Raw genomic sequence first — 27905 nt, forward strand, 5'->3', positions numbered from 1 at the left:
CATTATGGATATCTATATACAGCATATTTAACTTGGTTAAAGATGTATGGGTAATTAGATTTCTGTTAAAAACATACTGCTGCTGGTAGCTCAAAACTGAACACAGCCCTGATATAATATGTTACTAGAAACTCGCCACTGAACACAGAGTTGATATGTCATGTTACAGGAAACTCACCACTAAACACAGACTTGATATGTCATGTTACATGAAACTCACCACTAAACACAGACCTGATATGTCATATTACTGGAAACTTAACACTGAACACAGACCTGGTATGTTCTGCAGAAAACTTTTCAACCCAAGTTTTCACCAATATTAGTTAGAATGTGTTGAGAAGCCGTAAGTCAATTTTTACATGGTCACTGCACAACATAATTAAGATGAAAATGATAATGACATACCAAAGTGTTAATAAAATCTTTCATCCTCATGAACACCATCTCTCTATTTCCGTAACAAAAAATTAAAAAGTTATACTACCAAATACTTTTCTGCCAGCAAAAGAAAACCAAAAATTATTCAGCAATAATGAGAATGAAACACATCATCCAAACAAAAAAGGGAAGGTTAAGATTTACTAATGGTGACAATGCTGTATCATAAATTTGAATTAATATTCTAAATTCAAATATCTGATTTAAATTTGAGCACAGAATATAAAATAATTAACTACTAAATCATAGCCCATCATATACAAAGCAAACTGCATTTTATGCCGGCTATACATTATGTAATACAACAAATTTAATTCAATTCAAGATGTATCAATAACAAGACTTCTATGAAAGGCTTGTTGCTGCTGTAAACTTAACAATGAAAACAGACTCAATATATCATGTTCTGTGGCCACTTTTCAACCCTAAATGCTTCTGAGATGTCATAAGTCAGGTTTTCATATCAGGAGGTTATAATATTGCACAAAGGCAACAAAATCGTTTAATTTAAATCGAGTTAAAATTTGCAGATACAGTCACATGTATTTCATTTTATTTTTGCTTGAGGAGTGTATGGATGTTTAAAACTACTCAGCTGACTGATCCTCTATCAACATATGCACACAGCATAATTAAGGTGAAAATTACATGCAACCATGTTAATAAATTCCTTCTGCCTCTGACACACCCTCCCTCAGGAAAATAAAAATGGTTAAACTACACAACTTTCCTGGCAGCAAAGGAAACAAAGTATCATTCAGTGAAACTAAGTATGAAACCCATCATTAAATTAAAAAGTAAATATTAAGAATTAATAATAGTGTAGTTCAACTTCAGTTAAAGGGGCCAAGAGTGGCAAAGTGGTCTAAAGTGCTCACTGTTACGGATCACTGCCATCTTGCCTCTCTGCATGGGTTTGAGTCTCTGGCTTGGCCAATGTGGGTATGTGAGAAAGCTTGCTGGTAGCTTCTCGTGGGTCAGTGGTTCTTTCTGGGGTTTCCCAGGTTTTTCCTCCACCACTGATACTGGCCACCATGTATAGCCTATCATGTGCTGAAAAATTGTGCTAAACCCTACAACAACAATAATATCAGTTAGGAGTTCAATAATCTTGTCTTATGACACTATCCATTACTGCTTTCTATTTACAATGCAAAACTGCTACTGAAAACCAAAGAAAACTGAAAAAAGGCTTTCCAAAACAGAATGAAGAAAAGAATCTAATCCAGGGTCCATAGTAGCCATTCATATTGCTTCTCCCACCTCCACAACACCACATATATAGAGAAAATAGCAACAAGTTAAAAGGGATATTCCGTTTAAATCTACCCTTGTGAGGAATAACAAAGTTTCTATTATTCAATTCTTAATGAATATGATCTGAAGTCATTTTTCCCCCCTACATTTCTGTTTTTTTTTAAATGTTGGAAAGTGCAAAAAAATTATCAACAAGAAAAGAAAATGTTGAGTGACAAACCAGCAGTTCAGTTCCTAAAATCCACTGCATGCCTTATGCAACAATCAAAACAAACATTACAAAGAAATGATTTAGTTTGATCTTGTAGGAATTTGTAAATCCTCCATTTAATATCTACTTCCGAGAAACAAACTCAATCCTTAATTAGATGGTCACATATATTCTAAGCAAATGATTTGTCTGCAAAATCTGATGATGAATCCCACTGATTTATTCTCAAATTTTGTAATGCTTTCATAGCAGACTCAATGATGATATACATAATCTACATCGTTAGCGAGACTCCGTCCGGAATAAGCAGATCATAGACATCATGCTTCTCTTGAATATATGCATTTTCTAATGCTTTACATGCATCGGAACAATTTGGATTCCAATTGTCAGTGTCTTTCAGATGTTGTATTGCTTTCTTAACAGACTCAACTGATGTTTTGCCTTCCCATATAAAACTAGGAAGATTCTTCATTGTTAGTGAGACTCCCTCCTGAAGAAGCAGATCACAGACATCATGCTTCTCTTGACTAAAAGCATGTTCTAATGCTTTACATGCATCAAAAATTCTTGGATTCCAGTTGCCAGTGTCTTTCAACTGCTGTATCACTTTCTTAACAGACTCAACTGATGTTTTCGCTTCAGATATAAAACCAGGAAGATTCCTCATTGTTAGTGAGACTCCCTCCTGAGTCAGTAGATCACAGACATCATACTTATGTTGACTATAAGCGTTTTCTAATGCCTTACATGCATCAACACAATTTGGATCCCATTTGGCAGAGCCTTTCAGATGATGTATTGCTTTCTTAACAGACCTCACTGATTTTTTAGCTTTGCATGTAATACCAGGAAGATTCCTCATTGTTAGTGAAACTCCCTCCTGAATTAGCAGATCACACACATCATACTTATGTTGACTATATGCATTTTCTAATGCCTTACATGCATCAACACAATTTGGATCCCATTTGGCAGAACCTTTCAGATGTTGTATTGCTTTCTTAACAGACCTCACTAATATTGTAGCTTTGCATATAATACCAGGAAGATTCTTCATTGTTAGTGGCACTCCCTCCTTAACAAGCAAAATAAACATATCGTACTGATGTTGTGAACAAGCATCTTCTAATGCTTTAGATGCATCATCACAACCTGGGTCCCATTTATGAGTGTTTTTCAAATCTTGTATCATTGTTCGAACACAATGTTTTATCCCACAAGAATATTGTTTAACAATCATCACACTAAGAAGATTCTTCATTGTTATTGGGACTCCCTCCTGAACAAGTAGTTTACATACATCATACTCTTGTCTTCTATAAGCATATGTTAATAACTCAATGGCATCATCACACTTTGGATCCCAATTGTTGGTGTTTTTCAACTGGTTTATTGCTTTCTTGACAGACTCAAATGATCCTCTAACTCTGCATATAGCACTGCAAAGATTTTTCATTGTTAGTGTGACTCCTTCCTGAAGAAGCAGATCAAATACATCGTAATTCTGCAGCAAACAAGCTTCGCCTAATGCTACAGAAGCACAATCACATTTAGGATCCCAGTTGTCAGTGTCTTTCAAATGCTGTATTCCTTTCTTAACTGACCCAAATGATGGATATATGCTTAAACAATGAACATTCTTCATTTTTAGTGAGACTCCTTCTTGTACCAATAGATGATACAAATCATCCTTTTGTGCCCTATATGCATATTCTAATGCTCTAGATGCATCACCAAACTCTGGATCCCAATTGTCAGTGTCTTTCAAATGTTGTATTGCATTCTTAACAAACTCAAATGTTTCAAATTCACATATAGCAAAAAAAATCTTCATTGATAGCGAGACTCCCTCCTGATAAAGCAGATTACACACATCATACATTTTATATGTATAGGCACTTTTTAATGCTTCATATGCATCATTACAATTGGGATCCCAGTTGTCAGTGACCTTCAAATTTTGTATTGCTTTCTTAACAATTGCATCATTCTGCTTGTTTATGTCTTTCTTAATAGTTTCAAATGATCTGAAATTTGAAAAAGATACAACCTCACAGAGATTCTCCATTGTTAGTGTGACCCCCTCCTTAACAAGCAGATCACACACTTCATTGTTCTGATATTTATAAGCTCCTCTTAACGCTTTACATGCTTCATGACATTTTGGATCCCAACTGCCATTGTCTTTCAAATGTTGTATTGCTTTCTTTACATACTCAACTGATACTTTAGATCTCCATAACATGCTGCTAAGATTCTTCAGTGTTAGCGAGACTCCCTCCTGAATCAGTAGATCACACACATCATACTTCTGTAGACGATAAGCTTCTTTTAATGCTTTAGTTGCATGCTTCCACTTTGGATCCCATTTTTCCCTGTCTTTCAAATCTTGTATTGTTTTCTTAACTGACTCAAATGCTTTCGATATCCCTATAAGATCTGGAAAATGTATCATTGTTAGTGGGATCCCCTCCTTAGCAAGCAGATCACACACATTATATGCTTTTTTATAATAAGCATATTTTAATGCTTTAGATGCATCATCACACTTGGGATCCCAATTGTCAGTGTCTTTCAAATGCTGTATTGCTTTTTTAACACACTCAAACGATGCGGTATAATTACTGATAATATCAGCAAGATTCTTCATTGTTGGTGATACTCCATCCTTAACAAGCAGATCACAAACATTGTACTGCTTTCGTGCATAAGCTTTCTCTAATGCTTTAGATGCATCATCACATTCTGGATTCCAATTTCTAGTGCCTTTCAAATGATGTATTACTTTCTTAACATTCTCAAATGAAGCATTATAGTCATGTGTAAAATAAAATGGAAGATTCTTCATTGTTAGTGTCACACCATTTTGAACAAGCAGATCACACACATCATACTTCTGTTTACTGTAAGCATATTTTAATGCTTCAGATGCATAATGACAATTTGGATCAAAGCTGATGTTGTCTTTCAAATGCTGAATTGCTTTCTTAACAGACTCAAATGATGCTGCAGGTCGATTTATAACACCAGGAAGATTCCTCATTGTTAGCGAGAACCCATGCAGAATTAGTTGGTTACATACATCATACTTCTGTGTACTATAAGCAATTTGTAATGCTACAGATGCAAGACACCAATTGGAATCCCAGTTACCAGTTTCTTTCAAAGTTTGTATCAGTCTGGAAATGGCCTCTTGTGAACTATATAGCAGCACACCAAGAAGCATGTCCATTGAAACAATGACTCCATTTTGTACAAGCAGATATGCCTTATCAAACTCCTCATTACGGTAAGCCATATACAGAGCAAAGGAAAACATAATTTTACCTGGATACACCGAAGGATGTAAGAAAGAATTCCTTTGTATCCAATGTTTCTCCAAATGGGGATTCCAGTTATTGTGACATTTCAGATGTTCTATCACCTTCGATAAAGCATTCATGTCTCCATCTCTTACAACATCTTCTACATGCATGCTATCCAGTGTGATCACTTCTTTCAAAAACAACTCTATCACATCCCGATTTCCTGATATATAGGCTCTACATAATGCCTCCTTCGCCTTCTCACATACTGCACCGAAAACCTGACCCTTCTTTAGGGTCTCAATTACAGTCTGAACTCTTCTTAGGTCACCATGTCTGGCAGCATTACACAAACTTATGTGTGTATAACATGCATTCATAGCAATTAGTTTGTCTGCAATCTGAAACTGGTGGTAGTAAAGAGCTAACTCCAATAGCTTCTGCTTCTCTTCACACTGCCAACAGTCAGATATTTTATTACCATGCATGCATTCCAAAAATGTCAAGAATGTGACCACATCTCCACCACTTAGTAATAAATGTTGCAAAAATGTGGCACATTCTCCTTTTGATACATCAGGGAAATTACGTCTGCAACTGTACCCGAAAAAGTTCTTGATCCTATTACCTTTGTCTAACTCATCTTTGAGTTTCATCAAAAAACGATGATGTTTGATAGCTGAATGTTTCACCACACTTTCACAATATCCTTTATCTGCAACATCACTAACCATCCGCTCTGCCAGAATTCCATATACAGATATGGGTATAAAACCATTCTGTGAAGTTCTGTTTTTGGATTCTGCTGTGTAGGTTCTCTGATATAAATATGCTGATTCACTATATTTCACAATAATGTCTATACAACGATCTCCAAGGACCTGTCCTACTGCCTCGTAGACTGTAGCATGAGAGAACCAGATATAGGTTGTTTTGTATGAAATGGTCTTCACCACATACAATTCAGACAAATTATCATAATTATCTCTTAGTAATGCGATGGATGCCTTCTTTTTTGAAATGCCAAGAAAGGAAGTTAATTCCATCAATAAATGTTTGCTGGACTTTGGCATGGTTTCAGGTGATAGATACTCTTCACTTATTTCACCCTTACAGAAAAGAAAAGCCAGAGATAAGAATCTTGTATCCTCTAACTTTGTGATATTATCAACAAACAATTTAGCTGGTGATTTGAAGAACTCTGGTCCTCCATCAAATAAGTTAATGTCCCCTGCAAACAGTGAACAGCACTGGGGGAAGCCAATCAAACCAATAAAATTAGATATGCATTGTTCTTTCTCATTTTCATTCATCTTTCTTTTATGTCTCTGAAGCTCTTTATTTAAAATGGTCATCTTCTCTGAATTTGTTAGTTCTTCAGAAGATAGTGTCAATGACAAAATATCGGAAAAAAGTTTTACTGATCCTAACTTGGAATAAGCCTTTGACAGTATGTCTACTCTGGTAGTAATGATGACTTGCAATTTTCCTGCATCAACATGTTCCTGTATGGTAGGTAGGTAAACCAACCACTCCTGCAGACAGTCAGGGTCAAGGTCAAATTGTCCAAATATGTCCTCCAACACAGCAATATCTACCCATTCTGTGTCAACTACCTTCCAATCATTTGGACTATAAACCACCACACGCCTATTTCTATAAATTTCATTATCTATCAGGTGAAGGGCTGCAGTAGTCTTGCCTTCTCCTGGGTTCCCTTTGATGACCACAGACCTTTTGCCATTAAGAATATTCTTAGCTTCCTCTGCCTGTGTTGTTGGAATTATTTCTAGTCTTCTAGCTGTATCAAGCTTGTCCTCTGTCTGACCTAAAACAATGAAAAAACATGAAATACTATATCATAAAGGTCTGTACAGAATAAAGCAAAACATAGTCCAGAGTTACTTATATGGCTGGCCATGGCAAATAACTGCTTTTTATTACATATCAATTACCTCCCCCTTCCCTGCCATCAAAGGGTTCTAACCCAAAGTCCATTAAATATTATATAGACAAAACTGCTCTAACTGCCACTACTCTAAGACAGCCATATTTTCTAAATTCATTAAAACTTTCCAAAATGTTGAGCGTAATTGCTATTTTCATTTATGTCTATCTCAAACAGTCAATTTTCCTTTCCTTCCCCACTAGGGGAAATAAAATTATATTCCCCCTTGCACCTGGTCACCACATGAGTAACCTACATACTATGTCTGGTTAATTTCTGCCACCAATTTAGAAGCAGTGGTTATTGACTGATGAATGGACAGACAGAATTACAATATTGCTGATCTATTATATCGAACCCTCGCACCAGTGACCTTTATTTTTCCTCTCTGGCATAAAATTTTTCCCTCTATGGTGCTCAGACAAATTAACACATAAAAAACCATGAGAATAAAGGCTGCATCTGTTGACCTTACACTGAATCAAGTGCAAACCAATCCTACTGAATACATAGTATGCTTCTTGTCCTAGAATCATTATATGATCAATTTTATAGGTGGACAGAAATGTCTTACTGATTTGGATTAGTTTGGGCACTAATGAGAGCACATGGTGTCACTGATAAAACAAATCTTCAAAAAAATCTCTGCTTAATTTATTGCCAAAGTAATATACAAGGAGGAAAAATACAGGCTAAGATTATCCAAAATAACTACTTGAATATGAGGAATTCAAAGCCCAGTATGAACGATAGTGGAGGCGGATAATTTTAACAGGAACTCATATCATTGATTTTTCTGCATTAAATATTCACTTTTCCAGCACTGTATTCTCTGCATCAGTCACTGATGAGTCAGGGAAAAGCACAACTACAGTTTCCTTGTTAACTGAGATAACCATGTCCTAACAGTGGACACTTTTAATTTAGTAGATGAAGAAATTGTACAAACCATGCTGTGGTCTAACTCCACAACAACAATTCAAATCAAATAATGCTGGACAATTTAATATTTATTACAGAAATTAAATATTTCATGACAACTGAACCTTGGATCATGATATGTGTTTGAATTTAACTAGGTTATTTGTAACTCCTTTATTCTCTAAATGACCAAAGAGGCCCCACGTTTTCTATTTTTGGAACAAACAATGCACCATTACTTCTTTAAATGCTAAGTGTTGAAACCATGTCTGATATATTTTAGAAATAAGAAATCCAAATTAGATGCTATGCCAGCAATACTGTATATAATATGGGCACCATTTTCACTGAGGAACAATTAGATATGATTAGAAGTCTTTTGGCTAGGCAGTTAAGAGCCTGTTTTCTCCTGGTCTCCGATCATCATGCCACTGAGGGTGAATCAGAGATGTATAAGGTGATGGCTGCTTCACAGAGAGATGATGGGGCAGTTCTTAGGCTGCCTGCCTCCACAAGTCCTCGATCTTGCCACTGAAGAGCAGGGACAATCCAAACAGAGGCTCACAGGTTCAGGGCAAGATGTGTATAGCCAGCCTTGTCTGCAAGCCAAGTTCAACAACAAAGATGAGGCCACTGTATTGCAATGAGCTTTGAAGTGATGTGCAGAAAGTCTTTATCCACCATATAAAAGCAGAAAAAGTTAAAATGAACACAGCCTAGTTCTTGTCTAACACAAGAAAATCTATGATGAAGGCATCAGATTGGGTCTTATACAATTGAGACTGCAAAAACCACCGGAAAGTGACTCTCAAAAACAAAGAAAAGCTTTGGGATTGTTTAGGTCTCTAGCCTTGGCTGAGAGACTATTGGCAATTTACTGTTTTCCCAAATGTGGGGAAGAGAGAAGAAAGGGTTGACTTACTCTTCATCAAAAACAACTGACGCCTTAACACAATCTGCGTTCATCAACAACCCATACATTTTATTGCCACATCAAAGCTATATTCATTCCATTCTGTGGTGGGATCTGAGCATAATCTATCAAGATTATTTCAACATTCAGTGTGCAGGTCAGCTTAGTCAGAATCTAGATCATTGCCATAAAATACATTCCCGCTTCCTGGAGACATAGATGAGGCATGGTTTTATTATTGTTATGGTACTGTCCATGAGGGTACGCCATGGCTAAATGGCTACCTGTATCTGCAGGATGCAATTATCAAACTGATATGGATATTTTGCTGAAAACAAAAAACAGCCGGTACTGGTGGTGGGGAGGCTTGCATGTCCCAAAGATCATCAAAGCTATACCAGTGAGGTCTTGCCCCTGGCCGGTTCAACTAGGCTTGGCAGGTTTTGGGGAAAGACCTTACAAAACACATCATCTGGTCATCCAGGTTTGGGGTTGAGCATGGTGCCAAAATTTCAACCCATAAAATAAAAAACGTTAAAGAAATTTTCATGCAGCCTTATATGGATCAAGAGGAATAGTAGTAATGTTATGAGGATGGATGTATAGATCAATACGATCTCTGCTAATGTTGATGCTTCATGGTTCGACTTGATGAGGCAAAGGACGATATTTAAAGGAAGTCATACGATCACTGACTCGTATTGATCTAGACCTTGAATACTGGAGAGTTTGGTTGGCAGGCAATACAGCATCAAGTCTGATGTGGCTGGACAATATGTATCGAAAGCCACATTTCCTTAAGGCAGCACTACACAGTCCTGATATGATTAACCTTGGGGTATATGTTTGATTGAAGGACAGTCATTATTAATCTTCATGCTTCTTCCTCTATATTAGAGTGGTGTAAAGAATGTATGATTTCATGTTATATGCACAAGATGATGATTATAGTGGGTTTGACATCTGGTTTTGGCATCAAAAGTGCATGAACTCTTAGCTGTTTTATATGTTTAATTAAATCTTCATAATTTGTGATTTTGAAGAAAACTGTATGGTAAACTTTCCACTGCATTAGGCTAATATCTAGGATGCAACTGTCACCACTTATATATGAAATATCTCTGATTATGTTGAGTACATGATATTACAATTCTATGGTCTTAAAGTAACAAAAAGAAGCAAAGCCAACAAGTTTAGTAAATTCAACAAACAATTTAATTCTCTATGTTACAAAGTGAAAATTTAAGAGGCAATTACAGTATTGCAAATTAAATCTCAAAATATAACTGTTCTACTACAAGTCTAAAAGAATAAATATTCCAAATGAGTTCCAAGAATCTTGAATGTGTTTGTTGTATCAATAGTCCTCACGTATCACAATGATATAATCTTCTTACAGTATTGTGAATTAAATCTCAAAATATCGAATGTTCTGTCATAAGTCCATAAGTAAAGAACTTTTGAATGAATTACAAGAATCTTGAATGTGCTGATGTACCAACAGGCTTCATGTATCACAATTACATAATCCAGAATGTCTTTGAATGAAGCCTCAATAATCCTAAAGTAGTGTTTTAGTCCAAAAACCTAATGAGCACTTTGTAAAAAGAATGAATCATTTAAATACATAATTCCTCTCAAACTATAACTGAACACAATGAAACATGATTCCACAGACTGATACTGAAACAGGAATGAATAATCGTTTACCCTGTCCTTCATATACAAATTGTCACCTGACCTAGGACACAACAAAATGTCCAAGATGTGGGTAATTTCCCATCAAGTTTGTACACAATTTTGCTTGCAGAAAATGCCAACCTCAAACTGGTAAAAAGGTCAGGTCTTGAACTGAGATTCAAGTAAACATCACAAGAAAACTCGAGATATTCCCTAGAATACAAACTGAATATTTAAAAGCCAAATACTGTATTGTGAACTGTAGTCCGAACAACTCTAAATGTCCTGTCATAATATCCAAAAATAAAGAATGTTCAGAATGAAAATAGTTTTGAATGTCCTGATATACCAGTAGTCTTAAATGTACTCATAAGCCAGTAATACTGAATGTCTTGATATATCAATAATGCAATATATAATTGCTTTTAATGAACTCACAAAAATCCAAAGTAATGTTCAAATCCAATGTCAATGGGCACTTCATGTAATTCCGATGAATATTTTAAATAAATAATTCCTCTCAAATCATTTCTAATTCCAACACAAATGTAAACTTAACAGACTCACATACACTGATTTAATACAGGAATCAATTTACTTGTTTATCATCTACTATATATACACATCCCTACTCGACCTACGACACAAATCAATCATTCCAATGAAAACCCAAATTCCAGTAAACATCTTGTTCACAACTAAGTCATGACAAAAGTCAGGTACACAACATAAATATACATAACAATATCAGAATGGCACCAATCTAGTATACTGTATTTACCGCATATGTTGGGACACGATAAAACAATTATTTTTTTTCCTGTTCCAGAAGTTATGGTGAATCATTTTTTCACTTTGGTCATATGTCCCAAGACTTAAGAAACGAAATAAATTTGTATTGCATTTGTGCTCCCCCCCACATGTTGCAATAAAATAGATAAATAAAACACTTAATTGATAATAAAAAGAAAGAAACTAACCTTGTGTTGTTATCATTTATTTCTTTTTTCAACATGAGCATTAAAGAATAAAATATTTCCACGAAATCTGTATAAGTGGCGTAGGCTTCCATACTGTAGCACATATCAATTATGTCCAATACCACACCACATTGTTCATTGACAAGAACATTGAGAAACAATTGTGTTTGGTTGTGCTCAATGGTTTGAACATGTTTCTGACTGAAAACTGGAGCCAACAAAATCGCAAACAAGAGGGAAATATTCAACCGATATCTTGAAGACGCCATACACGCATGACATGGTGTTGGGTGGAAAATGATCAAGACTGATTTGTATGCAGGTCTACTGTATGATAGTATGTCGCAAATAAAAATCGTCATTTGAAATACATTCACTTGAGTGCAAGTGGCAATCTTTTCACCAGCTCGGGTTACAAAATTATCCTTACTATTTACCCGCAGAGATCAATGCTCCTTTGTATTAATTGTAACCACATATGCCAAGCACAAAGAAGCCCTGGTGGTGAATAAACACGACTGGCAGCAAGCAGTTAACTTCTTCTCTGAACCTACCGACAAGACATCAAAGACAAAAGGTTATTTTTATTACAAAGCAAGTCGATCTCAGAAGCCGACTTTGGTTACTTTTTTTATTAAAGGACATAAATACGAAGGTTATTTTATTGCAAAGCAAGCTGATATTGGAAGCTGACTATGGATTCTGTGAAGTGAGCCGATTTTCTTTTTTGAATATACAAAGATGGCTGAGATATGGAAGTAAACTTGGGTTCATTTTCAACTGTATTCACGGGAATTTTGAAAATAAATTGAAACAATGGAACAAATTTTAAAGTGACACAATATAGTGCTTTGTGCACAGATGTCTATGAGCCAGCAATATTTGGAGAAAATGAAATCATGTGATGAATTCGTGAAGGCCAGAAGAGAAGCACACGATTTTGCAAACGAGAGGGAAATAATCAACCGATATATTGAAGACAACTGCCATTCACGCATGGCACGGTGTTATGTGCAAAATAGCCAAGATTAATTTATATCCAGGTCTACTGTATGACAATATCTCTCAAATAAAAATCATTATCTGAAAACACATTCACTTGAGTGCAAGTGACAATCTTTTCGCCGGTGCGTGTTAAAAAATTATCATTAATATTTACCTGCAGACATCAGTGCACCTTTGTGTTAATTATTACTACAGATGCCAAGCACATAGAAGCCCTGGTGGTAAATAAACACAACTGGCAGCCAGCAGGAAACTTCTTTAAACTTACTGACAGGACATCAAAGACAAAGGTTATTTTTGTTACAAAGCAAGCCGACATTGGACACGGAAGCCGATTTTTTTTAAAAGGCTATCAATACAAAGATTACTTTATTGCAAAGCAAGCTCACCTTGGAAGCCGACTATGGATTCTTTAAAGTGTGCCGATTTTTTATTTTTTTAGCTTTGAATATACAAAGACGGCTGAGATATGGAAGCTAACTTTGGTTCTTTTTCACCAGTATTCACGAAAATTTTGAAAATAAAGTGAAACAATGGAACAGTTTTTAAAGTTACACAATATAGTGCTTCATGCGCGAACATCGATGACCCAGCATCATCCAGAAGATTTGGAGAAAATAAAATCACGTGATGAGTTCGTGAAGGCCAGAAGAGAAACAGATCATTTCGTTGACAATATCATCATTAACATGGATGAAACTCAAGTGTACTTTGATCACATTTCTGGATGGACTGATGAAAAGATGGGCGTCAAAAGTGTGAGAACTAGCAAGACTAGTGCAGATTTGAAAAAATCTGACTTTTGTCCTTGCAGTTTCCGCTTCAGGTGGTGGGCAACCTCTAACACTTTTTCACAGTATGAGAAAGCTAAAAAAATATTCATGTACCAAAAGAATAGATCGTACGTGTGCAGGGGAAGGGTTGTGTTGATGAGATGCTGTTGCAGTGGATTAAATAGTTTTATCTCAAGTACACAGTTTTATATTTTTTTAAATAAAATTTCAGCTGGAGTGCAATTTCCGACATGTAATTTTTGAATGATTTAAAAGGTGTCACACAAATTACGACTCAAAAAAAAGGATGTGTCCCAGAACATACAGTGCACAAAAAAATTACTTTTAAAATTAATTTATGGTGTCACAACAAGTACGGTGTCCCAACATATACGGTACATCAAAAGAAGTCATTTGGTGACAGCACAATGTCAATATGACCAGCCATCAAGGAGAAGTTGTGACAACAAGATTTTCAAGATGCATGCTTTGGTAGTAACATTAGAAGTCATATTAAGGTAGTAACATTAGAAGTCATATTAAGGAAGTAACATTAGAAGTCATATTAAGGTAGTAACATTAGAAGTCATATTAAGGAAGTAACATTAGAAGTCATATTAAGTTAGTAACATTAGAAGTCATATTAAGGAAGTAACACTAGAAGTCATATTGACACAATTTTTATTTATTACCGACTAGGCATCATAAGAGTCTTCCGGTCAAAATCACATTAATTCAGTAGAAAAAGTAATAAGATTTTCAAGATGGCCATCATGGCAGACACACTGAACTTCTGAATGGCAATATTAGGCACAACCAGACATCAGAAAAAGTTGTTTAGTAAAAACCCCACATTGTTACAACTATCCACTGAGAAAGAGCAATGATAATATTTTCAAGCTGGGTGCCATTGTGGACATCAGGTCAACAACATTTTCATTCCGGAAAAATTATACATTACAGGAAGTCTTCTGGTGAAAACCCCATGGTAATATTACCTCTTGTTCAGGAGAGAAAGCAATAAAAGGATTTTAATGATGGCTACTGTGATTATTTTTCATTCTGGAGGATCAGCAATAACAAGTTTTTTTCAAGATGGCCACTGTGGCAGCCAAATCAGCTCACTTTTCAGTAAGGACTAACAAGACATCATATGAAGTCTTTTGATGAAATGGCAATATTCATTTTGTTCAGGATAAATAGCAATACACATATTTTCAAGATGGCTACCATGATTGCTATATTATACATCAGATTGGCATGATGTTTTATTTAGAACCAACTAGACATGAAAACCCCATGTTAATATGACCATCCATTCAAGATGAGTAGACATAAAAAGTGGCAATCGAAAAAAGCATACGAATAATAATAATAATAATAATAATGTTTTAATGTTCAATGAGTCACACAGTTAGCATACAATATATTAATGTCCTATCAGGTCTTCAATGACAGAAAAACATGCAACCAAATCAGCTAAAATGCTTTTCAGACCAGTGCCCCAGGCTTGTGTTCTAAATAAGGTAATTATAGATGTGTGTGTTCAATGCAGACTTACTTTTAAGCTGTCTCAAGCCATCACTCTCTTGACGTTTCTTTACAGGGGTTTCTGAAAATGTATACAAACTTGTCTCAGAATGTGAAATTTTACTGTTTAAAAACATATAAGAGAGTTTTAGGGACAAAACTTCTTTTTTGATAAGGATACATAGCAATACAAAAATTTCAAGATGGATTCCAATATGACTTTATTAGACATCGGATTGGCATGATTTTTATTTAGGACGTCATATTAAGTCTTTTAGGTGAAAACCCCATGCTGATATGACTATCCACTCAAGATGAGTAGACATAACAAAATTTTCAAGATGGCCAATATGTTTCAAACAACACCATTTCATTTAGGACCATGTAAACCATGGGATGAATGTGCGTGAAAACATGAATGGCAATGGTCCAAGTAGTTCAAGAAGAGTGTTGATAACAAACATCTGACAGAAGTGAAAGGCACTGATGAGAGCCTTCATCTCTATGATGTTGATGTGCAGAGGCTGTTCCTCTTGTTCCCATGTGTTGCTGATGGCAGTGAGGGATGGCAACTGGTTGATACCCAACCCACACACTGGCATCGGTACCTATCATTAGTTCCACTTGATATGAATGTGTGTTAAAAGTTATATAGCAATGGTCCAAATAGTTCATGAGGAGTAGTGATAACAAAAATCTATTAAAATCAGATGGATGGATGACAGATGGTGGACAACAGATGATTCCGTAAGCTCTTCTGGTCTATGACCAATAGAGCTGGAAATGGTCAAAATAAAGCGAGGCTATGGATATGCATATGTTTCAGCTGTACAAACGCTTACATCAACACTGCAGGTAGAACAATAGTGTGTGTGTTTTGGATTTTTAACGTAGCTTTAACAACTTTTCAGTCATATTGCTCTGATGTCTGCAGTGTGCAGTTTATAGTGAAGTTTCGCACTGGGGCATCATACAATAGAACACAAGTTTACCTCTTCTTGCTAAAGAGGTACGCAAGAATGAATGAATGAATGAATAATATTATTAATAATAATATAAATGTTTTGATATTCAATGAGTTACCCAATGACTGAAAACTGGCAATCACATAAGCTAAAATGCTCTTCAGACCAGTGGGGCCAAAGACATGCATACTAATTAAGATTTGGATTTGGATTTTTTTTTTTTAACGTAGCTTTAACAATTCTTCAGTCATAATGCTACGATGTCTGCAGTGTGACAATTTATAGTGATGTCTAACACTGGGGCATCATGCCGCAGACATGTAGCATGATGTCTCACCCAGTCACATTATCCTGACACCAGGCCGACCAGTCCTAACACTAACCTCTTAATGCTGAGCGCCAAGCGAGGCAGCTGTTAGTACCAATTTTGTAAGTCTTTGGTATGACTCGGCCGGGGATCGAACCCACGACCTCCTGCTTCTGAGGCAGACGCTCTAACCATTAGGCCACCGGAGCAGTACTAATTAAGATAATCATTAGTATCTGTATTTAAGGTAGACTTACGTTTAAGCTGTCTCAGGCCATCACTCTCTTCTCTTTTCTTTACATGATTTTCTGGAAATGTATGGAAAAGTTTCACACACTGTTAATAAAGTGTTACAATTTAAAACATGTAACAAAGATATTTTTAGGGACAAAACCTCTTTCTCAGCATCTTCTGTTTTGTTATCGATCATCAGATTAAGCTTATGCTGATTTATGAAGCAAATTTTGTGAATTTTTTCTTCTGCCTACCCATGGCATGATCACCAAAAGTACAAAGATGGCAGGTTTAATTTAATGGCAGTTATAGTGCATTTATTGGCATTATTATGCTTAGGAAATGGCAGTTGCACGTAGTACTTTCCCTAAGGACACACCTTGGCAGACCACCCTGGCTAGCTGGAATGGCTTCAGCAAATGTGGGGCCTGATGTGGATCATTTTGGCCAGACCCACTGGATTCATGGCATTTGAAAATAAACTTTTAAACAAGTTCTATGTGATACTGAGCTTAAACTTTTCTTCCATTGCTCTAACATTATTTTCTCTCTTTATATGACTGGGCCAAATCAGTAATATCGTGCTAAGGCCAGCCCTGCTGGCTAGCGTGAAAAATAATAAAATTCATGAGCCTTGGAGCTCGAGTCCCAACCTCTGATGGGTGAGCTATGATGGCACCCTAAAATAGCCTAACTCTGACATTTTTAGCTGTAGAATTAATGTGCAGACATAAAGTAAATTTCCATAAATTATCTCAAAAAGGATGATAGTGAAAGTGCAGGGAAGGATACAAAAATTCATCAATGACTTTGACCTTGATGACAAAGACTTAACTGTGACACATCAGATGCCATCAAACTGGAAAGCAAAAGTGTACTATTGGTGATTATTCTAGTGCAGAAACACATTTTATGACCTTAATTGTTCAAGTAATTGTCTTTTTCTCCTAGCTGTCTTAACATATTCATTACAATTTGCATAGCTAGTCTTTTCCTGTTTATGCCACTTTTGTTGAATTACATAAAAAATTACCTCCTCCCTTACCTTATTACTTGATTCAGAATTTATTATGTACACCGTAAACAAAAATCTGCAACACAAGGCTTTTGCAATGACCCAACTAGATTCTTAGACATTCAGTTGCTTATGCCATTAACATACTCTAATTTTCTATTCTTCTCTTTTCATACCTGAAATCCTCTTTCTAGCTTTCCTCCTTTTCCTACCAGAGTTATTTCCCTTTTGTGTCAGTGTGTCTGTTTTTAACTCCTGTAATTCTGTACCAAAAGATTGCAAATTTTCCTCAAATGCAGCAAGTCTTACTCCATGTGACGTTACATCTGCTGACAAGTTGGTTACAGTGGTATGCATATCCTGGTGTTTCTTCTCCTGCTGTTGTAGTGCAGTGTTTGTATTTGTTTTAATCTCCTGTAATTTTGAACCAACATTTTCCTCAAATGCAACAAGCCTAACTTCTTGAGAGGTTACATTTCCTGACAAGTTGGTTACAGTGGTATGCATATCCTGGTGTTTCTTCTCCTGCTGTTGTAGTGCAGTGTCTGTATTTATTTTAATCTCCTGTAATTTTGAACCAAAATTTTCCTCAAATGCACCAAGCCTAACTTCTTGAGAGGTTACATTTCCTGACAAGTTTGTTACAGCGGCCTGCATTTCCTGGTGTTTTGTTTCCTGTTGCTGTAGTGCAGTACATGTCTGCTCCTTTACTGACTTAACATCTCTTTCAATGGTGTCCATCCTAATCTCAACATCTGCAACCCTCTTTGTTATTTGTTCTCTAAGCTGCTTATATTCCTCTTTCAAAGAGTCAACAGTGTCCAGTGACTTTTTATCCTGCACTCCAAGTTCTAGCCTTATCTCATTTACAGCTGACCTTAAACCTGCCATTTCAGTATCCAGATTGAAAAAGACATCCAATGAATCATTATCAATCTGTAATGGGAAAATGTAAACGGTTGCTAAAATAATTGATAAAAATAATTCTAACACTTGAAGTGTTGTAAACATTTACCCATCCTGCTTCTATATGTACCTGAAAAAGTAAACTAAATATTGGAGTATTTATAATTCATGTGCAAATAAGCAATAATTGAATGAGGCACAAAAACTTCAATGGCAGATACGGTAAGATTTAATTGTTACGTTAACCCTATTTCATACAAGATCTTTATACAATACGCAAGATACTGTGAAACTCTTTATTTTCACAGCTTTTAAATTTCGTGGTGTGCATAAAAAGTGCATGTTTATGTATATGCTGGGTGACCCTGACCTTGTGGTCTTGAATTAGATCTGTAAAGATCTGATTAATGCTGGTGTTATTAATGTGCATATTGTGTGATGGAATTGTTGCAGTATACACAAAGCAAAAGCTGCAAAGATGCAGTGGAGATGTACACCGAGATCAGGTCCTGACTGAACTGATACCTATCCTCAAGCCAATTTATGCTAATTGTCTTATCTGTACACAAGACTTTGGATAGACCTGCTTAAGGTCACAAACGGTGAGTAAATGTGCATTTATTAAAATACATTATGTAGTGTCATTACAACCATACACAAGTTTTCATGGAAAGTAAATTTTACATTTGAATTAAATTGTAACAAATTAGTTCCAGCTTTCCTTGTAACTGAAGAAATTATGCTAATGTATGTTTCACATTTTCGCTAAAAATAGGCAAGGTGTTAAAACAAGAAAAGAAGCAGGTGATGCCATTCCAGTGCAAAGTACGATGAAAGGTTGAAAGTTGGCCTTGTAGACATTTTGTTTTGACTTTAAATTTGTGGTTTAGCTCACCCAAGGAAAGCATGAAATTTGGAAACCAATGAATTTATAGTGTTTCACAGTATGCAAGGGTCTTCAAAATGGCCAACGTTCTACTAGCAAGAAGAAATTCCTAGAATTTATTTTCTTCTTTTTAACTTCTGAGTGTGGAAATTATGTGCAATATTTTAAAATAACAACAAGATTATCAGATCAGCTGCTGTCACACAGTGGCAGCTATACGTGTATTGGATGTACAACGAGCACCACTATCATTTAGGACCAACCAGACATCATTAGAAGTCTTTTGATACAACTCCATGTAATTATGGCCATCCATTCAGGAGGATTAGGAATAACAAGATCTTCAAGGTTGCTGCCCTGCTAGTCATACTAGACATCATATCAGCACCATTTTAATTTAGGAGCAAATGGACACTATAAAATGTCCTTAATTGAAAAACTATTCACCTAGGAGGAATAGTAACAATAGGATTTTCAAAATGGACATTGTAGAAGCAATTTATTATATTGGCATCATTTTAATTTAGAAACCACAGGATATGACTTTTCATTGACAACAAGAACAAGATTTTCAAGATAATTGCTGTTGGAGTCATATTGGATATCAGATCTGCATCATTTTCAATTAAGATCAAGCAGGTATTTTTAAAATCCCATGTCAATATTACTATCTGTTCATGAGTAGCAATACAAAATGTTTAGGATGGCTGTTTTCATTTAGGAACATGTAACTCATCATAAAAAGACTTCTAATAAAAACCATATGTTGATATGACTTCTAATGAAAACCATATCTTGATGTGACTTCTAACGAAAACCATAGGTTGATGTGACTTCTAATGAAAACCATAGGTTGAGGTGACTTCTAATGAAAACCATATGTTGATATGACTTCTAATTCAGGAGGTATAGTGATCACAAAATTCATGGCAATCTTCCAAGCAGCTTAGAAGGTACAGCGATATCAAAGTAATGCTAAAGAAATGAAAAATAATGGACAAATGAGGACATGAATAGAACCTCCCGTGAACTCTCCTGGCCTATGATCAACAGAGCTAGCAAGGTCTTTTCTAAATCATCAGGTATACCAGTGTGGACCAATCTGGGTAACTATTTCTTTATAAATCAAACAATGCAAAGTGAAAAACTAGACAGAGTGGAAGAAAAAAAAACATTAGCTGACAAGACATTAGGAAGAATGTTTAAATTATGAAACTTTTCAAACAAGAGCTTTAAAGGCAAGATGAATTAAAGTTTATTTGCTGCATGTCATGTTTGGAAGCCATTGTTTTCTTTCAGTCACATGACCTTGACCTCTGACCTTTTGACTTCAATTTTAATAGGGGTCTTTCTTGCACTCATTGCAAGCCATCCACAAAGTTTGGTACTATAGATGGTGGCGATCTTTTGTCTTTATGTATCACCATTTCTTTTCTTTCAGTTGCGGTGATACTAACATTATACCTTTTGACCTCAGAACTGACAGGGTTCTTCCTTATTGCAAGTCAAAACTATCCACAGAGACTGGTACCGATTTGCTTCAGTCAGTAACCTTGCACTGATATACTTTGCTCCCTTCGCTACCATTCAGTCCTTTTCGCTAAGCCAAAGCTATCATTAATCCTACTTTTGCAGGCAAAAACTGTCACGGCGACTAGACAGCCCCTTAAAATCCATAAATAAGAACTAATAACAAATAGAGGGACCCTGGATGGTGGAGTGGTCTAAGGTAGTCATGTTTAAAGATAACTGATTTCTCACTTCTGCCTGAATGGGTCTGAGTCTCAGGTGCAGCAAACATGATAGTGAGAAAGCCTGCCAGTAGCATCCCATGTATCAGTGGTTATTCCCTGGTTTACTTGTGTTCTTCTGTCACCAAATATACTGATGGCCATGCATAGCCTATCATGTGCTGAACAGAGGCATTGAACCCATAACCAACCAACCAATAACCAAAAAATACCTCTGTTCAAGCAAATTTATTTAGTATAAATCTCATAAAGGAAACAAAAATGTTCTTAAGACCACGCATGAGAAATGACACTGCTAAAAGTATCATGTGCCCTAACAGTCTACTAAATACATGCTGCAAAATGTGCATATCATCAAACTCAGTCGACATCATATTTGGATGAAACATCACAAAAATTTGGTTACTATCTTATAATAAAAAGTTGAAGCTAGAGCAATCACATGGCAGCCAGACCAAACAAAGTCTGACAGCAGCTGAGACCATTGTATGTTCCCCTTGCACAGGCAGTGGAGAACAAAAACGTGGAAGCCTGTCTTAATTGGATAACCCACTGACTTCTATGTATGCCTCACCTGGGCCACTTTATAAATTAAATTTGCTTCACTCATTCTTACCAATATAACATCATGCTGTGCAAAACTGAGATCACTTTCATCAATCACATTTTAAAAATATAATCTTTAACAATTTTGCTATTTAACGTAACAACGGACATAGTTGATAATGGATTGGCAACAGGTGTACAAGAGGAAATGTCTTTATGCTGGAATGGATTCTGTTAAGTTCTCTTAGTCTTTTTTGTTTTGCAGTTCTTCTAGGACAAGATGCCTAGTGAGCTATTTTCGGGTTCTTTTAAAGTATGTTTTGTTTAACCCTTGATAATTCCATTAATATTTCATAAAGGACTCAAAGAGTTACAACCTGTTCAAAATATTTCCCTTTATAATGGATCTGCTGTCTTTGGGTCCATCTGTCTTACTCTGTAATGCAAAAATTATAGTATAATTTATACACCTCCATAAACCTGCACTCTATATAGATGACGTGTGTGTGAGTGCACCATATAAAGAGATATACGGCTCATCTGCATGTGTGTGTGTGTGTGTGAGAGAGAGAGAGAGAGAGGAAAGAATCACGTAAACTTTCAATCAATAACTTTGAGATGACCCATTAAACCATTACCACAACAAATTACTTGTTATCCACTCTTCTAAAACTGCTTACAAAAGCTGATTTAGTTCATGAAGAGTACCTTGCTATGTCTTAAAACTATTGCGTCCCATCCGCGACAGCAGTACAGAGTCCTTAATTATCACATTAATTAATGTAACAACATCAACATCCAATCTGACAGCATTTACGTCGTAGATTGCAGTTTTTGGTTTGTCACGTGATCCTGTGAACGTAAACAAACTCTACTTTTAGAGGATAGTAATGCATAAGTCGAAGCTTGTACGTATTTAATGCCATATTCAGTCCTCTTCATCCATCTCTTTGCCAAAACATGTCATTGCAGAGAAGTTGAAAACAGTGAATGTTGATGATGGGCAATAATTGATATATGTCATATCTATTAACTCACTTGTCCTTACAAGGAAGTGAGCTAAACAATGAAAATTAATTATATTTGTATCTGTGTATTTGTGTGTATGCCACATTTAAGGCAAAAGATCAAAGTTCAAAAAGTCTGAAAGTTGTAAACAAAATAAAAATTGTTGTTACAAGTAATGTCCTATAAATCTAATCAGGTCCCCAGTACACCACTCCCTCGATAACTCGCGCACATCGGGGTCCAGAAACATCGACCGCACTATAAGCGAGGGGCGAGTTATCAAGGGACCTATAAAATAAGCCCAAAACCAATAAAGTGATTGACGACATAACGGAAAAATGGGGGGGGGGGGGGGTAGGCAGATTATACTGTTGAATATTCACTTTATAATCGTTCTGAGATTAACTGTTAATAAATATCTCTTCATAACGGTGTACTTTATTATTTTCTCATAGGACAACATTAAAAATTTCAGGATAAATTACAGTATATTGAGGCGATCATCGAAAACATTATTCCACGTGGTTTCTGTTCGCTGAACATGTGTACCACTTCACACATTGTGTACTACGTCACTAATTTTTATGTTGAATTGTATACATTCTAGTTTTATTGTTTGAGCCAAATTATAATTTTTTTTACACAAAAGATCGACTCTTTTCGAGAAACAGTGTCGATCGAACGATAGATAGATAGATAGATTTGAATGCGATAGAAGTAAAATGGAAAAAAAAAAAAACAAGAGTTAATCAGTACTAACATATTTAATTGGTCTCAAATTTAAAACAACGTAAATTAGAACAAGTTAATACTTGCCGTTTGTGCCACGCTTGACAAATATCAATTCACTTTTTGAAAAAATCAGTTAATTTTTTTTGTGTGTGTTACTCCTTGGTTTCTCTGCCGCCGAGCAAAATCCCTCAGATTTCTCAACTGCATGAGCTTTACGTAGTCAACATTTTGGGTCTCCAGCCACCTTATGGCAATATCAAAATATTTGCTTCCTGTGGGGGTGCAACATCTGTGTCTGCATCACTTTCAACACTTGTGTTATTCCAGTTAGAATCGTCTTCTGCTGCAAATTTGTTCTCTATAGAAATAATTATAGTTTCATCTGACATATATGCGGCTGTAGGGCAATCATTGTCAGAACAAATCCACTCCTCCATCAAGAGAAACGCCCATCTCAGGACCATGAGTCTGTACTAATTTCTCCCAAACAGCCTCGGCATTAATGACATCAGTTTCACTGAAACATTCGAAGTCACTATCGTCGTCGTTGTCTGTTACTGTTTTGCTTTACGTCAAAGGCAGCTCCAAGACCCTTAATCCAGCACCCGAGGTCTCTTGTAATCGATTTTTTTTTTAATGCAACAAACACTTCCCCAAGTTGTTGATCAAAACAAAGCTGGCATGTACATGTAATTAGGTTCTCACAGAAGTACTCACGGGTTTCGATGTGAGGGTAGATTGACTCTTTTCATGTTTTCAATGAACAGACTATGTTGTAATTATAATGTTTACACTGAAACGGAATTAAAGGATTAGAACGTGACTTTCACACAGGAAGTCGTTTAATTGGTGTTTATTTCATTCTCTGTTGCCACCTGTTAACATTTACCAGAAGTTTTCATTGATCGCTATTTCACCAGACTGTTTATTTACAGTATAATGACAACTGTTTATCCTAAAAACTTACATAATATATGATATCTTTAAACAGAGGTCTCGCTGGGATTTTAAAACTGGGTCTTTCTGCCTCTGAATTCAATCACTAAATATCAGTATATTTTTTCACTCGGCCGCCAAGTCAAAGCCTTTGAACTAGCCGCCTAGCTGTTGCATCATGTTCTTTTTTTTTTTTTAATGAACTCTTATGAAATAGCAACAGTACATCAAAGAGTCTTTCAGTCACTGAATTCTGTCATTGTAAATATCAGCACAGTAAACTGATCAACACATTTTCTCACAAAGCAGGTGGCTGAAACAGGACCGGCAAATCTTTGAATTTTCCCGCGCACCTATTACATGCGTACGGAGGACTCCCGCCTTTTCTGCGTCCCAGATCAAAAATTGGCGTCCAAATAAGCGTAATTAAGCGTTTTCGAGATCTCTGAAATTAATTCTTCTCTAGAACTTGCAAATTTCAAAATATGGATTATATTTTTACGGGCATTAATCACCATTTTCGATGATAAAACGAGCAATGTATCAAGGTTTAATTTATCAATTCTTACCGTAATTTTTTCATGTTCAGCATATTTTAAAGATATTTTAAATACATTTTCTCTGGAAAAAATCGGGAGCCAAGACGGACACCGCGTTATAAGCGGGATCGCGAGTTATCCGGGTGCGAGTTATCGAGGGAGCGGTGTATATGAATATAGATATGCATACCAAATTTAATTTGCCCTATACATGAATACAGATATGCATACCAAATTTAATTTGCCCTACATATGAATACAGATACGCATACCAAATTTAATTTGCCCTATATATGAATACAGATATGCATACCAAATTTAATTTGCCCTATATATGAATACAGATATGCATACCATATTGAATTTGCCCTATACATGAATACAGATATGCATACCATATTGAATTTGCCCTATACATGAATACAGATATGCATACCAAATTTAATTTGCCCTATATATGAATACAGATATGCATACCAAATTTAATTTGCCCTATATATGAATAAAGATATGCATACCATATTTAATTTGCCCTATATATGAATACAGATATGCATACCATATTGAATTTGCCCTATACATGAATACAGATATGCATACCAAATTTAATTTGCCTATACATGAATACAGATATGCATACCAAATTTAATTTGCCCTATAGATGAACACAGATATGCATATCAAATTTAATTTGCCCTATATATGTATACATATATGCATACCAAATTTAATTTGTCCTATACATGAAAACAGATATGCACACCAAATTTAATTTGCCCTAAATATGAATACAGATATGCATACCAAATTTAATTTGCCCTATACCTGAATACAGATATGCATACCAAATTTAATTTGCCCTACATATGAATACAGATATGCATGCAGGGCTGAGCAAATCCCATAGCCCGACGTCCCGGACTAGTCATTTTTGAAGTCAGACAAGTAAAATTTTCCAAGTCGCTAGTCCGGGACAAGTGGGTTTTAAAAAAGTTGGGCTAGTCCTTATTTTCATGCTTTAATCACTATATCTGCCTTTATTTGGCCAATCATGCCTTCTGGGCGTACTGAATACATGATTCTACCCATCTTCGTGTATACATTTACATCCTTTTACCGCTTGACTGCATATTGGGCTAAGCGACCAAATTATCGGCAAATCAAAACACGTCAAACAAAAGAAAGCCAGTATGATCAATTAGCAGTGTTGTAAGCAGTTTTGTTGCAATGAGTTTACTCAGTCTAGATCATAACGAGCGACTCACTATGATTTTAATCCAGTGAGTCAGTGTAATTAAATTAATGAAAGGTACTTTAATGACATCAGTGTTGGTTTCCTTTATGAACTGATTAAATGACAGTAATGATTCTTTAATTAAAATTGATTATACAGATGATTAACTTCCACGTGTGATATTGTGTTTGAAGCGAAACAATTACACTAATTAATGAGTTGTTTCAGTTCGTATTTAAAAGAGAAAATTGATGTTATGATCACTTTAGAAGTAGTTGTCAAGCAATCTGATAGTTACTCTGTCGAAAAAATGAGTTTGCTAAATTATTTTTGCAAGTAAGGTAATAATGGCGATTTGGCAAAGGTAAATTTGTTTGAAAATGGAGGGATAAAACCTAAGACGGATACTGAATGTGCGGTAGCTATTTCCGAGTGTGAACGAGGATTTAGTTCAATGAACATAATCAAGACTTCTTTAAGGAATTCCTTAAACCAAAAGAGTTTACAAATGCTAATGAACACTTCTGGAAATGGACCAGAGATTGAGGACTTGAACCCAGACAGCTATCAACTGCTGGCTTAGTGCTGGTGCAGGTGACAGACATATACATGGACATATTTTCAAATCCATCAGCTAAAACATATATACATGAACCTAAAGAAGCCAAATGTATAACAACCAATGTTTTTGAAAAATAAAAGTCTTTTAAGAAATAATCATGTTGTATATCGTTGTTTTTTTCTTTGTTTCTTTTCTATGGAATAAGCACATACGTCTCATCAAATCTCGGCAAGTGATTACCATTTTGGGACCAGTGAAAAATAAGGTGGGACTAGTGATGAGTAAGGTGGGACTAGTGAATTTTCTAAATCCACTTGTCCTGGACTTGTGGTTAAAAAAAAATTTGCTCAGCCCTGGCATACCAAATTTAATTTGCCTCAAGTGATTTTTACTTAATCAGCTGGATCAAGTTAAACTGCAAAGCTACAGTTATTTAAGTTTCATTGTGCTGAATATGTCTTCCACAGTACAGAGACCTCCATAGTGAGAGTCTCAGCAGCTTCTGAAACATTCAGCTTTTTATTCAAAGACTCTTGGTCTTCAAACTGTATTCATCAGTGTCCTATATACTGGTATATTAGTCTGAAGAATAAACTTTATTCATCAGTGTTGTATACACTGGGATATTAGTTTGAAGAGTAAATTGTGTGACCCTAAACTTGTTCAGAATCATACAGACAGCTTTGCAGCTTTTTCTACATGTATTATTTCATGGAGATGAAGTTTTTTACTCTCATAAGTTTGGTCTGGTTTGATGTTTTATGGTATAACAACATAAGTATGCTATATCAAGCCAAGGCAATCAAACCAAAAGGAGCCTTGCCAAAGGATGCACCATGTTATCCAAACACGAGCTAATCCACCTACACCCATTCTGTCACAATTCTTGCACCTACCTACTGAGTCACCTTAGCTTCTATCTCTGTTAGCCACATCGTGAAACATGCAGGATACAGCAATTAGTCCATTATACATCCATGAGCCGGCACTGAGGCTAGAGTTTGGACATAAATATGCTGGATAATTTTAGCTTGGAGAGTCACAGATTTTAAAACTAACTAACAGGCAATACAACATCCTTAGTTATACAAATAACCACAGGCTCAGCCTTCAAAAAATGCTATCTAATAATAACAATGCGCAATTCTCAAATGATACCTTTTGGATGTTTCCAACTGCAGATTTACAATCCTCTAATGACTTCAGGCTGTCTGGATCTTCTAACAACTGTATGATTTGCTGTATGTATGCCCTTCTGTTTGCATCAGAAAGCTTCATTTCACCATTGTGAATTACGTTGTTTCGAATGGTGGAAAT

The 27905-nt window shown here is 35.8% G+C and overlaps 1 protein-coding gene across 1 annotated transcript; it reads right to left on the reverse strand.

The window, feature by feature from the left end:
- Window positions 1-27899, reverse strand: LOC149777892 (uncharacterized). The gene is made up of 5 exons (XM_089938981.1): window positions 27747-27899; window positions 17665-18424; window positions 16497-16547; window positions 14999-15049; window positions 1-7045 (listed from the first exon to the last, which is right to left on the reverse strand). The coding sequence occupies exons 1-5, from the start codon at window positions 27864-27866 to the stop codon at window positions 2184-2186; spliced, it is 5844 nt and encodes a 1947-aa protein (XP_089795107.1). The 5' UTR covers window positions 27867-27899; the 3' UTR covers window positions 1-2183.
- Window positions 27900-27905: the final 6 nt, after the last annotated feature.

Source organism: Sinohyriopsis cumingii, chromosome 17, assembly GCF_028554795.1.
Source record: "Sinohyriopsis cumingii isolate HCF-2022 chromosome 17, ASM2855479v2, whole genome shotgun sequence".
Lineage (NCBI taxonomy): Eukaryota > Metazoa > Mollusca > Bivalvia > Unionida > Unionidae > Sinohyriopsis > Sinohyriopsis cumingii.